A 13,360-nucleotide genomic window follows, 5' to 3' on the forward strand; every position below is an offset into this window, starting at 1 on the left:
CCTCTTCCTCTTGGCTCCACAGCGTGCTGGGATGTGCTGGGGGACACGGCTGTGGCCTCCCCAGCCTTGGCACTGGCTCTGCCCATGGGGCCGGTGCCTCGTATGCATTGTGAACAGTGTTTTATAGGAACATTAAGGGAGTATTCCTGGGGGGGAGGCTGTGAGCCTGGCCTTGCACCCCCCCAGCCGTGCCCGTGGCTGTGCCCGTCCCCAATAAATCACAGCCCCAGTGCAGGGGCTCGAGTGCGGTTCCGAGCTCTTGCTTCATCCTGTGGCTCCACTGCTGTGAACCAGCACCAGCGGTGCTAGGAGGAGGCTGGAGTGGGGTCTTGGGGGGGGCACGGGGTGAGTGGGAAAGTGCCTGTGGCTGGAGCAGTCGGAGCCCACCTGGTCCATGGGGTGCACACGTGGGGTTCAGGATTGGTGCTGCAGGAACCAGTCCTCTGCTGCGCTGGTGCGAAATGTGCTGGCACAAGAGCACGGGGCAAGTATGAGTGAGGGCAAGAGCTGGCACCCCCAACCCTCGCTCTCCTGGGTACGTGTCCCCCCCAGGACTCTTTTCCCACTCCTTGCGGATGCAGCTCCCCACCAGCCCCCCTGGAAACACTGATTTCATGGAATCCCAGCCTGCTTTGGGTTGGAAGGGACCTTAAAGCTCCTCCAGCTCCAACCCCTGCCACGGGCAGGGACCCCTTCCACTAGAGCAGCTTGCTCCAAGCCCCTGTGTCCAACCTGGCCTTGAACACTGCCAGGGATGGGGCAGCCACAGCTTCTCTGGGCACCCTGGGCCAGCGCCTCAGCACCCTCACAGGGAAGAGCTTCTGCCTCAGAGCTGCCCGTTTCCTCCCCAGTCCATGGGTGCAGCAATGAACACAGTTGCCCTGTGGCTGAAGGGGCTGTGGGTACAGCTCCATCCCACAGACACTGCACACAAGCAGGATTTTCCCAGGTGTCCCTGGGCTTGGGGTGCAGGGAGGGAGAACCTGGTGGATGCAGAGATGGGATCAGCAGGATCATCCCTGTAGAGGAGCAGGGAGCAGCAGCCACTGCTGCCCACTCAGCTGGGCCCCACTGCACTCCATTGATGGCTCAGGTGACCGAACAGCCAATGTCCCCCCTTGCTGCTGGGTCCCCCCAGGCCCTGCAGCAGCATCACCACCACAGGGGAAGGGTTGCATCCCCTCCAGCATCCCCCAAAACCCCCAACAGCAGCAAACCTCTACCCCTGCTGATGAATATAGTCTTTTTATTGACTACTTCGGAGTAGAACAAACTAAATACATCTGTACCAGTTTGGGTTCCTTTATACAGTACATTAAATAAGTTATGCACAGGAATGAAGTAACAAATCCCTATTACAGAATTAAATGTCAAAAAATAATAATAGAGAAACCTCACCCAACGTCTGCCCAAGCCTGGGGTTCACATTTATCATTCCATGTCGAACAAACGCAATCGCTCTAACCATGACTGTTAGTATTTCATCCATGTACACTGGGGTTAATCTTAATACACCATCAGGGTTGCATGAGAATTATGGAAGACAATCTATGTACAAGCACGTTCCTCCTCCTCCCACATCCCACCTCGTGGCATTAGGGTTGGGGCAGGGCAGAGGTGAGGGGATGTCACAACCAGACGTGATTTACCTGAGGCTGCTCCCAATGTGCCCCTTAGGGCAGGGGAGCCCTTGAGCCCCAAGGGGGACAAACGGGTGCAAGAGCAGCCCCTGCCCTGGTGCTCTCTCACAAGTGTTTGCTGCTCGACCCCGCGTCCTCGTGCTGCTTCCCAGGACCGGTGCCCCGGGACTGCCAGGGTTTGGGGCTCACCCGCTCACCTGCATTGCTCCTGGGGTGCAGGACTCTGCTGGCTGCCACCGGCTCCACACTGCTGCAGGTCAGGGCGCTTCACCCCAGGGCGCAGCATCCTCGTGCCCGGCCCCCCGCAGCTGTGTTGGTGCAAAGGGCACCGCTGGGGCCATGGGTGATGCTCCCAGGTGCCACCAGAGCTGTCTTCAACACCAGGCAAAGACTCAGGGGCTCTTCTGCGTGATAAAACCTCACAGGCACAGAACTGGCCAGCTCTACCCCCTGACAGCATCTTCCGAACAGCTTTCCTCAGGGACAGGGCTGGTTCAGTGGGGCACTCGTTCATCCCTGGGCAGCCAGCTCCACCACAGCAAGCTCCAGGTGATCCATCCCATTTCCATCAGTCGCCTCCAACTGAACTGGTCAAAACTAACTTGGGAATTACTCGCCTCATTGGGCTCTGGCCCAGGAGCAGCCACAGGAACACGGCTCTGCTGAACTGATGGTTCTCCAGAGCCCCTTGGGGTGCAGGGTGGGAGAGTAGGGCAGAGCCCATCAGGACGTCCATGAAGCATGAGATGAGCCCCACTGTGACCCCCAAACAGCCCCACTGTGGGGTTTGCAGTGCCCCGAATCCCTCCATACACATCCTAAGCAATGAATCTTCCCAGGCCGGCCACAGCATCCCTGTGCGATCTCACTGCATATTTGGGATGCTCTGATGGTGGACGAGGCAGTGGTGGCACATCCCTGGGGATGAGGAGAGGAGTGCAGCCAGTGTCAGAGCAGCACCGCAGGGCTGGGGGAAGAACTGATGCAGGAGGACACCAAGTCCTGTGTTTAGTTTGGCCAAGGTGTGTGGAGAGCACAGACCATAAGTAACAGTCCTGTGAGGATCTCTGGTTCAAAACAACGGCAGAAACTCCCAAACCAACAACTTCCATGCAGTGAGAAACACAAAAGCTTTCTGCATAGCAAAGTAACAGCACCCAGGTGGGAAGGGCAGTAACTGCCTGCAACCAAGCCAGGTTTGCTCTGCACGCTCTTCCCCAGCAAAGGTCCCCCCAGGGCGACACAGAACCGTCCATCCCATCACCGAATGGGATTAAAACCATCCAGAAGTGACTGCCCACAGCTCCCTGGTACTGACATTTGGTTTAGAGCAGATGAATCCCCTCCTCCTCCTCTGCAACCACCAACTGCCAACCTGCAGGCAGAGGAGGAGCGAGCTCAGCTTTTGCCATTGCACTAGAGGACGAGATGCTCCTGCTGGGGAATAAGCTCCAGTCTGTTCACAGCAACCCCTGGCCATCTGAGACACCGTGCCTGGGCACCAGGGGAGCACAGATCCATGCTGTGGAAGAAAGGAAGCTGAGAAAGGAGCTTGAGCACGTCTGGCCCATAAGGATGGAGCTCCCATTGTTCACCCCATGCTCAGCATCTCCTGCGTGCGCCGGCAGCTCCCCACTGAGTCCAGGTCCCCCTGAGTGAGTGCCCAGTGTCCTCCAGTCCTGAAGGATGCTCTGGTTCTCCCTGCAGGGAGATGGGCACCGAGGTTCTTCACGAGCCACGCCAGGAAAAGGCAGAATGAGATGGCAAAGCCCGAGTGTCGGCGCTCCGAGGAGGCGGCGCGATGTGTCAGATGTGTCACGGGATACGAGGTGCTGTGGGGCGTTTTCTGGCTCAACCCCCCCCCAAGGGAAACCACTCAACGGGAGCAAACCCAAACTTCCCCTTCAGAGCCCGTTCGTGTCTATGGCTGTCACGGATGCCGGGGTGGAGGAGCGGGACGTGGTCGCCGAAGTCTTCTCAAGGGCTGGGCTGGGAACGCCATCGAGGCTCTTGGCCACGGAGCGGCCCGTGGGCAGAGCCAGGGGCTTGCTCTGGCCGTGCAGGCTCTGCCCGCAGATGCGGTGGTGCCTCTCCCAGTCCTTGTGCTGGCAGAAGGAGCCGCAGTAGCGGGCGATGTTGCAGCCGCTGCAGGTCTCGCTGGCTTTGCGACCGCAGTTCCAGCAGCTCTGCAAGACCAGAGACACCAAAACGGGTTCAGTTCCCGAGGGCTAAGGGATGGTGCTGACTCAGCAGCTCTGGAGGGGACCGCTCATCCCCTCTCTGGCCCAGATTTAATACTATTAACATGAGCAAGCCATTAATTCCTGCTGCTTTGCCAAGGGTACCACTCCTCTGCTCTGCCCAAACCTGCCTGCCAGACTGCACCGCTCACATCCTCCACCCAACTGCACAGAGGAAGCAGCAGGCAAGGACTGAAAACCACGCTGCAGATGCTGCTATTCGGCCTTTTTATTTCCTGTTTTAAGCAGCTCTATTTTGGTCTCGCTCCCAGCCAAGTGCCTCCGCAGGGATTACAGCGTGTTGTGCAGGCACCATGTGCCGTGCCCCCTGCCTCGCTGCACAGGAGGCTGGAGCAGGCTCATTTGGAAAGGAAAAACAGCTCCTTTGAAGCCAGGTGGAAGCAGCACCAGAGCCTGGCTCTGATCTGGAAGTGGAGCCGAGCCCGACCAAAGTGCCTGCAGGCACCATGTGAGCGCCGGGAGCTGCGGCTGCTCTGAGGCAGAGCATGGATCAGTTTTCCTGCAGCTGCACCCCTGCGTCAGCAGCGCCCTGAGCAGGGCAAGGTCAGCTCACGGAGAAGGGGGTGGTGGAAGATGCTGGGTGCAGCACTGAGATTCCCTGCTCGCAGGGCCTGCACCAGAGCCACCAGCTCCTGGTGACGATTGATGGGCTGGAGGCAAAGCACCACAGTGAGCTGGTGGGGAGCGAGCTGCTCCAGAGCCAGTGTGACCCCGGGGCTGCTCAAGCTTCCTGAAGCAGGACTCACAACCACAAATCCCCACCAAAGCCTGTGGTAACTTGGAAAACTGGGTCACTGCTTTACAGCTGTCTGCACTTCAGGGGGGGTTAAACTCTGTTTCAGAGGTTACATCTGACAGAATACATGACAGCTTTTCATCATGGCCCCCAGGGAAGGGCTCGGGGGCTTGCACAGGAGGGTGCTGCAGGGGAAACTCAGTGGCTCCCCAGAACGGCTGGAGGAGGACAACACTCCTCTGGTATTCCCCTACGGAGAAATCCGGCTTGTCTCATTTCTTCCATGGCTTCCTGAGCAGTTCCACCCACTCCCATCATGTGTTTACTGACTGGTGCATTCAACCAGCAGTGATTTAACTGGGACATATCAGAGTGTAGAGAGAATGCTCTGTAATAACACCTAATATTTACATGGTTCCTGCAGCGCATGGGGCCAGAGCTTCCTGAGCTCCGGACTGAAGCCCCACATGAGGAGGGAATGGGACTTGCTGCCTGTACAGACCCACCTGACATTAACTCCATGTTCCCATCCCGGTTTTGCTCAGTAGAAATAAAGCCTCTGCATTCATGCAGGAAATTAAAACAAGGAGCAAACCACACGTGGATGGGAAGTGGTGGTGCAGGAATGAGCTGTGCAATTCTTGCCCAGTCCAGCTGAGATCTCCAAAGCTTAACATGAGCTTCCAATTAAGCAGCAGTGAGGGTAATGAATGATTGAGGTGTGGATCGAGTTCCCCATTCAGCAGTGTCGCTGGCTATGACAAACCAAGAGTCAACCCTTCAATTCCAACGTCTCATTAGGTGTTACAAGGCTACCCACAGCAGGGATGGCCACCCTGCACCAACACTTCTCACCTACCCCTGCACATATGGGAGCGACACAGCAAGAACCATGGGGGCCTGCAGATAAGGTGAGCACACACAGCCCAGGCTCATGTTTTGGGATCCAGTGGAACAACAACACCCCAGAAAATACACGACATGGGGTATGGTAGAGACCATCAGGTACATGAAGCTTCACCTGCAGCCAAGCATCTACCCTGCACAATTTTAAAGCCCACAGAGATTCATTTTCTGCACAGATCAAGTACCCCACAGCAGGTTTCTGAGCTAAATGGAGAGCTGCATCCACCAGCATCCTTCTGCTTCCACATCTCCCTTGATCCCAAGAAATCCCTGGTCATTGCACTGGGTCACAGAGTCCCAGACTGGTTTTGGTTGGAAGGGACCTTAAAGCTCATCCAGCTCCAACCCATGCCACGGGCAGGGACCCCTTCCACTAGAGCAGCTTGCTCCAAGCCCCTGTGTCCAACCTGGCCTTGAACACTGCCAGGGATGGGGCAGCCACAGCTTCTCTGGGCACCCTGTGCCAGCGCCTCAGCACCCTCACAGGGAAGAACTGCCTAAAGTCTAATCTAAATCTACCCTCCAGTAGGGTCCAGGTCATAGATGCCAGCTGTGCCTTCATGTGCGGACACCAATTCCCCTACAAGCAAAATCAAAAGCAAAATGTTTTTTTCCATGCTAACAGTGCATCCTGGCAGGGCGCCCATAACACACAGTAACAGTAATTGAACCGAGACTCCTAAAAGGAAAAGGGATGAGGAACCTGCAGTGCAGGACCTGGAGACTCAGAGTCTTTGCAAGTCCCCTCCTAGCACATCCCCTGGTACCTTACCTCCGTGGACTCCTCCTGCTCATTTATCACTAGGAAAGCATCCTCGGTGGCCTGGCGCTTAGCGTCCGCGATGGTCTGCTCCATGCGCGCCCTCTCAGAGGCAATCATCTCAAACGCCTTCTGCTCGGCCTCTGCCACTGCCTTCTGCACCTCGGACATGGCCTGGCGCTTCACCTCGTTCACGGCTTCTTCTGGAAGGAAAGAGTAGCTTCAGCACCCGCCCCAGGGGCAGGGTGAGCCTCTGAGAGACCCCGGGGTGCAGCCACGTGTTCCCTGCGGCAGCACCAGCACCGCGACTGCTCCTGGGGCCAGGCTCAGCCCCACAGGATCCCCACACATCATCCAGAAGGAGCTGAGCCCTTCGGAAAAGCCAGGCTGGGGGTGTTGGCAGCCAGATGTGCACATCCTGGGGCGTTCCTGCAGCTGGGCTGCTCCTGTTTGTGCCGAGCAAAGCAGCGGCATCTGTGTTTACCGCAGGCGAGGCGGCCCAAGCCCTCGCCAAGCTCCTCACAAACACTCACCAGCTTTTTTCCAGATCTCCTCAGTGACGTAGCCCGTTCCCGACCTGCTGCTGAACTCCCGCAAGGAATCTGCTGGAATAAGGGACACAGGGAAAGGTTGGCAAAGCCTCGTCTCAGCCAGCTGCTGCTGAAGTGCCCAGCAGTGCCTCCGTACATCGCGGGGCAGGGCAGAATCAAGCAGCTCGAACTCAGAGCAGAGGATTCCTACAGCTAAAGCTGTTCATCAAACGCTCAGATGATAAATTACAACATTTAATTAGTGCCTTGCATAATTTATGACCCTGTATAACCCATTTCCTGGTACTCTATAACAACAGGCAATGCTTATGCTATGTTTGTATGCCAAACATCTGCACTGGCCAGAGACTTTGAGCATCAACCTATGTGACCAGCAGCTTACATTAAACACAGCACTTCCCGCTCCCAAGAGCGATTCAAAGGCTTAAAATGACAAACTGTCCTGCAAGACCTCTTACAACCAGAGGTGTACACATTCCTCAGCACCCATGAGCCTGCAAAGAGCCAATGTGACAGATAGGGATGGTGACACAAGGGCCTGAACACAGACTGCAGTCACGCAGGGAAGCTTTTTGAAGCCTCATCCTGTGTCCCTGGTTTTTAAGGCTTCAGAGTAACTTTCTGAAGGCTCAGAACAAAAACTGATTCGTGTCCAAGGTTGGTGGGAGAACAAAAGCACTTCATGAGTTCTCACAACAGGAATGGAGCGTAACAATCAGCCCTTGGTACCACAAGGGGAGGAAGCATCAACAGTGTTCCCAATCCATTAAAAAAGAATATTCAACCATATCACCTTTAACATCACGGGGCTGTAAGTGTATTAGTCATGATAGACTTAAATATAAAAGGGCTAAAAGCTGGCTGTGCTCATGAGGCCGTCACGCAGCCCAGCCAACCCATGGGCTCACACCGTATTTATTGGGATGGAAATACGAATCACATCCAGATGAATAAACCAGCATTTTAGACTTGGTTTTGTACAAGGGTCAAATACTGGAGGTGAGAAATAGTCAGCTTCAATAAAGTTAACTTGACTCATGATACAGAAATAGAATTAATAAACCAGGTAGCTCTTACACTTACTGCAGTCTTTGGCATTTTAAGAATTAGCAGACCTTGACATTTTAAATTGTGTAGACAGACTGGGAAGGGAAGAGAGCTGGAACCAACCACTTCTTCTGCCTTTTCACCCCCCAGTTTCTCAGCTGTGGATAAACTTGGCTTGGTTTGGTCAGCAAGTACAGCTCAGTGACAAGGAAGATGCTCTTCTCCCAGCACTAATAGAAGCTGCTTCCTCCAGCTCACCCAGGAGGTTCCATGTATCCACTGACTTGTCTCTCTTCAAAGCATTGAAAACAGCTGTGTACTGCTGAACTATTTAATTTACAGAATCCCAGACTGGTTTGGGCTGGAAGGGACCTTAAGGCTCATCCAGTTCCAACCCCGGCCACGGGCAGGGACCCCTTCCACTAGAGCAGCTTGCTCCAAGCCCCTGTGTCCAACCTGGCCCTGAACACTGCCAGGGATGGGGCAGCCACAGCTCCTCTGGGCACCCTGTGTCGGTGCCACACCACAAATTATACCATTACCTGACCCTATTATCATCACTTTGTGTCTAATATTGTCAAAAGAGGACACCACAGGAGGTTGTGGCCGCCCTGGCTCACCACTGCCGATGGAGTCGGAGCTGCTGGGGCTGTGCTGCCTGGGGAGCAGGTCGCTGCCCGCCTTGCGCGGCTCGGCCTCGCTGCACCGCCTCTTCCAGTAGTTGAGCTCCTCCCGGTCGGCCTCCTGGCAGCGCCGCAGCACGGCCATGGAGCGCCGCGTCTTCTCCACCATCTCCATGATGCAGTTCAGTGCCTGAAGGAGGAACGAGGGCTCAGTCTGGCTCACAGGGTCATCTCCTCAATTTCTCACTGGAGGCTCCATCCCAGGAAGATGTCATTGTCTGGAGGGATGCTCCAATCTTCCCTCCCCACCGTCCACCTTCTTGTGGTGGCCTGTTCCTCCACGAGCCTCTCAGAAAGCCCAGATATGGTATCAACAACAAGAAAACCACAAATTGGAGCAGGTGGATCACTGGGTTGCTGCATCCCACAAAGCTTCCCACATCTCCTGCCTGTTCCTTACGTGATCGAGATGCTTCCACTCATCAGCCCACTCTCTCTCCGTCAAGCGGTGGTCCACCAGCTCGTCCTGGTATCCTCCATTCAAACCTTCAAGAAACCACAGCCACAAGAGTGATCAGATGGACCAAGTGCTTTCAGTACTGGAGAGGGGAGGTGGCCCTAAGCGATAACAAAGAACAGTATTTCCAGCTACATATAGCTGAGACTGTAAAACACATCTCAAGGACGTGGCTCTACAGGGGCAATTCCACACTGGTGCTTTTATCATTATCTGTGTCACCATCTCTGAAGTGCTACAATCCACTCACAGCTCTGGATCTGATCTGCTTGCGAGCTGTCTCCCTTATAAACCCACAGGAGCTCAGAGCTCGTGCCCTGTTGGAAACACAGCATGTACCTCCCACACCCCCCTGGGGAGACACGGGCTGGGGGGCCAGGCTCTGGTTTCCTGCTTCAGTGATCTCAGGGAAGTTACCTTCTACCTCCCTGCCCTCCATTCCTGCCTGCTGGGTTGGCCACACTCAACTCACACGCTGGGTCCTTCCTCCTTACCCTCAGTGACTCCAGCCTTTACATGCGTACAGGGAAATACAGCCTCAATCTTCCCACTTTAACCTTCCATGCTCTGAATCCCCTTCAAAATCTCTGCTGAGGACATGGCCACATTACACAGCTTTGGGTGCAAGTGGCCAAGCAGGGACTGATGCCAAAGCTCGGCTCCTGGACCTCACAGCTCCTACAACTAAAAGCCCTGCAGTCTTTCTCACCCAGAGCGCCGTGCCTGTCTCGGATCTCTCTGTGCTCCAGCATCTTGCTGGGGTCCCTGTAGAGGTGGGAGGTTGCGATGTCTTCCAAGGTGTAGTGCTGGAGGGGCGGTGGGGTGGGGTGGAACTGCCCCCCAGGGTTCATCAGGGGGATGGTGAGGGCCGGGCTGTGCCGGGGCGCAGGGCTGATGGTGCACACCCGCTTGGCCGGAGGGTCTGTCGGCAGCGGGTCCCTCTCAAAGCTGCTGTCGTCCCTTCTGCAACCACACCAGCAGAGAGAGGTGTTTGTTAGCACCACACGAATGCACTTGGAAAGGGAAAGATGCAGATTTCAAACCAGCAGAGCTGGGGCAGCGACGATTTTAGTGTGTGTGGGGAAAGGCAGGGAGCTAAACCAAGCACACTCAGCTTAGGAACAAATCCACAGGATGACCCTGTCAAAGAACAAGGTCAAGATGCCCGAGTGCTGTGATTCATCTTTCTGAGCATGACCACATTAACATTTCACAGTTTTGGTAAAACTGAGGCATGCTCCACATCATTACATAACAAATTCTGACTTGGAATAAGAAGTGCTGAAAACAAACTGCATCCTCCCAAGAGAGTGCCTCTGTGAGCTGCCCGGGGAGGGGGAGCTCAGCTCCCTCTGGGACAGAACCGGCCTGAAAGAGGATCCCAACCTGAATTCACAGTGCAGGAAGAACGATCACTGATGTCTCATTAACAGCCAGAACAGTTGCTGAGAGTGGTAAAATCCTTTGCTTTAGCCCTGAATGATGTTAAAGCTTTGACAGCAGCAAAGCTGAACCAAGTCACGACTTCAAGAGGGTGGCAGCACACCAAGTGCTGTGCTTACCTGTCTGGACTGTGCCTCTTCCCATTCCCGTTCACCTCGATGAGCAGCTCGGAGGAGTCAGCGGGGGACGTGGTGTTTGTGTTCAGCAGGATGTGCTCGTGCTGCGCCAGGTACTGGGAGGGTGTCTGCTTGGCAGCGCGGGCACAGTGCAGCAGCTCTCTCTGCAGCAGCGGGAGGTTGGCCTGGAAAACAAGGGGGGTCTGCTCTACCCAGGCAGCTCCAGCTGCTCACAGGTTTGCTCTGCACACCTCAGAGCAGTAGCACTGGGTTAATGCATCCCACTGAGCTTCAACCCCTCTGCTGTGCTCTTGGGAGACCCCAACCCTGCAGCCCTGATCCAGCTCTGGGGCAGCAGTACAAGAGGGACCTGGAGCTGCTGGAGAGAGGCCAGAGGAGGCCATGGAGATGCTGTGAGGGCTGGAGCAGCTCTGCTCTGGAGCCAGGCTGAGAGAGCTGGGCTGGGGCAGCCTGGAGAAGAAGGCTCCTGAAGGGGAGACCTTAGAGCAGCTCCAGTGCCTAAAGGGGCTGCAGGAAACCTGGAGAGAGGCTTGGGACAAGGGCCTGCAGGGACAGGCCAAGGGGAATGGCTTTAACCTGCCAGAGGGGAGACTGAGATGAGCTCTTAGGCAGAAGCTCTTCCCTGTGAGGGTGCTGAGGCGCTGGCCCAGGGTGCCCAGAGAAGCTGTGGCTGCCCCATCCCTGGCAGTGTTCAAGGGCAGGTTGGACACAGGGGCTTGGAGTAAGCTGCTCTAGTGGAAGGTGTCCCTGCCCGTGGCAGGGGTTGGAACTGGATAAGTTCCAACCCCCCCAGGCTGGGGTTCTATTAACACCTAGAGCCTGTGGCCCCAACTCATGATCCTCCAGCTCCTGGTGTCTGCACTAGGATTTATCTGTATTTCCTCAAGAGCTGAGGACGGCCTGACACCGATGCACCCAAACCCCAAGTGTCACGGGAAGTGCTCTGTGCTTCCAGCATCCAGCCACCCCCAGACAGGCTCCATGTGCCAACACCTCAAACATTCTAGATCTGAACATCTGCAAATAAGATTATAGGATCAGAAGCTCCTGATGGAGCTTGGTTTGTCCCCTTTATCCCTAACATACAAGCAGACATATGTGGCACTTGTTACAAAGTCAGCTTTCCACAAGCCCGTCCCGCACGGCCACTGTTCGGTCTGTGCAGTCTGTCTTGGACTGGAACTAAATGGCTGTGGTGCTTGAAGGAGGAGCTTTCCCAGGCACGACACACTGCCAAGCACAGAGCCTAACTCACGGAGCACCAGCAAAGCCCCACCAGCTCCCTGTCACCTTCAGAAAGGGGATCACAAAGGGCCGGAGGGGGAAGTTGGTCGCCTCTTGCAGCTTGCAGTGAAATTCCTCGATCGTCACCGTTGAGTTCTGAGGAAACAAATTAAGAAATAAAATGACAATTTGCTCTAATTTTTAGACACGGGGGAAACAGCTCCAAATGAACAGAACTGGAAGAGAGACTGCATCTGCCACTCCGGGACTGACAGCTTCCATCGGATTCTGCCCAACAGCCAAAAAGACTCAGGCCAATGGAGCAGGATTGCTGCACCAGGCAAGGGGTGAGCGCTGCCTGGCCCAATATCCTCCCAACTCCTGGGCTGGGAGCAGAGCCTGGGTCTGGGAAGCAGCAGGACCCGCAGGGATCCAGGCAGTGATTCCAGCTGCTCAGAGCTGCACCCTTTCCTCTCCTCCTTCCTGAGCTCAGCTCACCTCGCCTAACCTACCCACCAGCCATGAGGTTTCCATCACCCTGCTCCGGCAGCACATCCCCTGGGGCTGTGCAAGCTGCCTGCTCCCTGGGACAAGCAGCATTTGATAACCTGTATGTACAAAGTTCAGCCCTGCAGCAATCACCATAATCAGTGGTGAGATGACAGTCACAGGAACCTGGGCAGCTTAACATTTCCATTTCCAAAAGGGTGAGCTAAGGTACTACCCTGCACCCATGGAAATGCATACTCCTTCCTGCAGCAACAGCATTTTGCGTACAGTGTTCAAACCCTGGCACTGCTCAAGGCCAGGTTGGACACAGGGGCTTGGAGCAAGCTGCTCTAGTGGAAGGTGTCCCTGCCTGTGGCAGGGGTTGGAAATGGATGAACTTTAAGGTCCCTTCCAACTCAAACCATTTTGTGACTCCATGAAACACTGAAATCCCCCAAGGCTATGAACAGACTCATGGTTGCTCTGCCCACGTCAAACAGCAGAGCTGGTCCTGGGATCAGCACTGGGATCAGCCATATGGGCCCAGCCATGGTGCTGTGCTCCAGGGTCTCAGTCGCAGGTCTGTGCTTGCACAGCATTTCTACCAGGTAGCCTGCATACCTGCAAAGACTTGACATAATTGTGCAGCAGACTTGTTCATTTGGTTTTTGAAGGATGTTTTCAGGCGTCCAGAGCTGCTAAGAGGCATGGGGGCACACACACACCATGTTTGCACTGCCACCCACCCCAGCTCTTGCAAATGCGAGCATGGGAATGCAAAAGAAGGGCAGAAGATGCACAAGTTACTGACCAAGCCCTTTGCTATAGCTGCACCCTCAGACTGTCACAGGCATGGATGTGTCTGGAAGAACCAATGCCTTTGGTAACACACATATGCAATCCCACAAAGCAGCAGCTGCTCACCAGGAGCCCAGACCTCTGATTTTGCAACCGCGGCCTTCCCATGCTCTGCAGACTTTGGCAATGGTTCACTCTGCTGAGCCAGTGGGCTTGGGTTAAGACATG

At 55.3% G+C, this 13,360-nt stretch overlaps 1 protein-coding gene across 5 annotated transcripts in view; it reads right to left on the reverse strand.

The window, feature by feature from the left end:
- Nucleotides 1-3,365: 3,365 nt before the first annotated feature.
- CBFA2T2 (CBFA2/RUNX1 partner transcriptional co-repressor 2) overlaps nt 3,366-13,360 on the reverse strand; it is a 58,798-nt gene continuing 48,803 nt past the window's right edge. For 2 of the 5 annotated variants that reach the window (XM_057432379.1, XM_057432384.1), the window contains exons 4-11: nt 11,912-12,001; nt 10,604-10,785; nt 9,751-10,004; nt 8,985-9,070; nt 8,522-8,714; nt 6,837-6,908; nt 6,316-6,506; nt 3,366-3,826 (exon numbers count right to left, since the gene is read on the reverse strand). In XM_057432379.1, coding sequence (XP_057288362.1) covers nt 3,545-3,826; nt 6,316-6,506; nt 6,837-6,908; nt 8,522-8,714; nt 8,985-9,070; nt 9,751-10,004; nt 10,604-10,785; nt 11,912-12,001 — 1,350 coding nt within the window. In that variant the 3' untranslated portion in view covers nt 3,366-3,544. The remainder of the gene's footprint in view (nt 3,827-6,315; nt 6,507-6,836; nt 6,909-8,521; nt 8,715-8,984; nt 9,071-9,750; nt 10,005-10,603; nt 10,786-11,911; nt 12,002-13,360) is intronic. The other 3 variants (XM_057432382.1, XM_057432380.1, XM_057432381.1) reach the window with 3 other exon arrangements.

Source organism: Pezoporus wallicus, unplaced genomic scaffold, assembly GCF_028554395.1.
Source record: "Pezoporus wallicus isolate ANWC-B61680 ecotype Strahan unplaced genomic scaffold, APGP_CSIRO_Pwel_v1 contig_8090, whole genome shotgun sequence".
NCBI lineage: Eukaryota > Metazoa > Chordata > Aves > Psittaciformes > Psittacidae > Pezoporus > Pezoporus wallicus.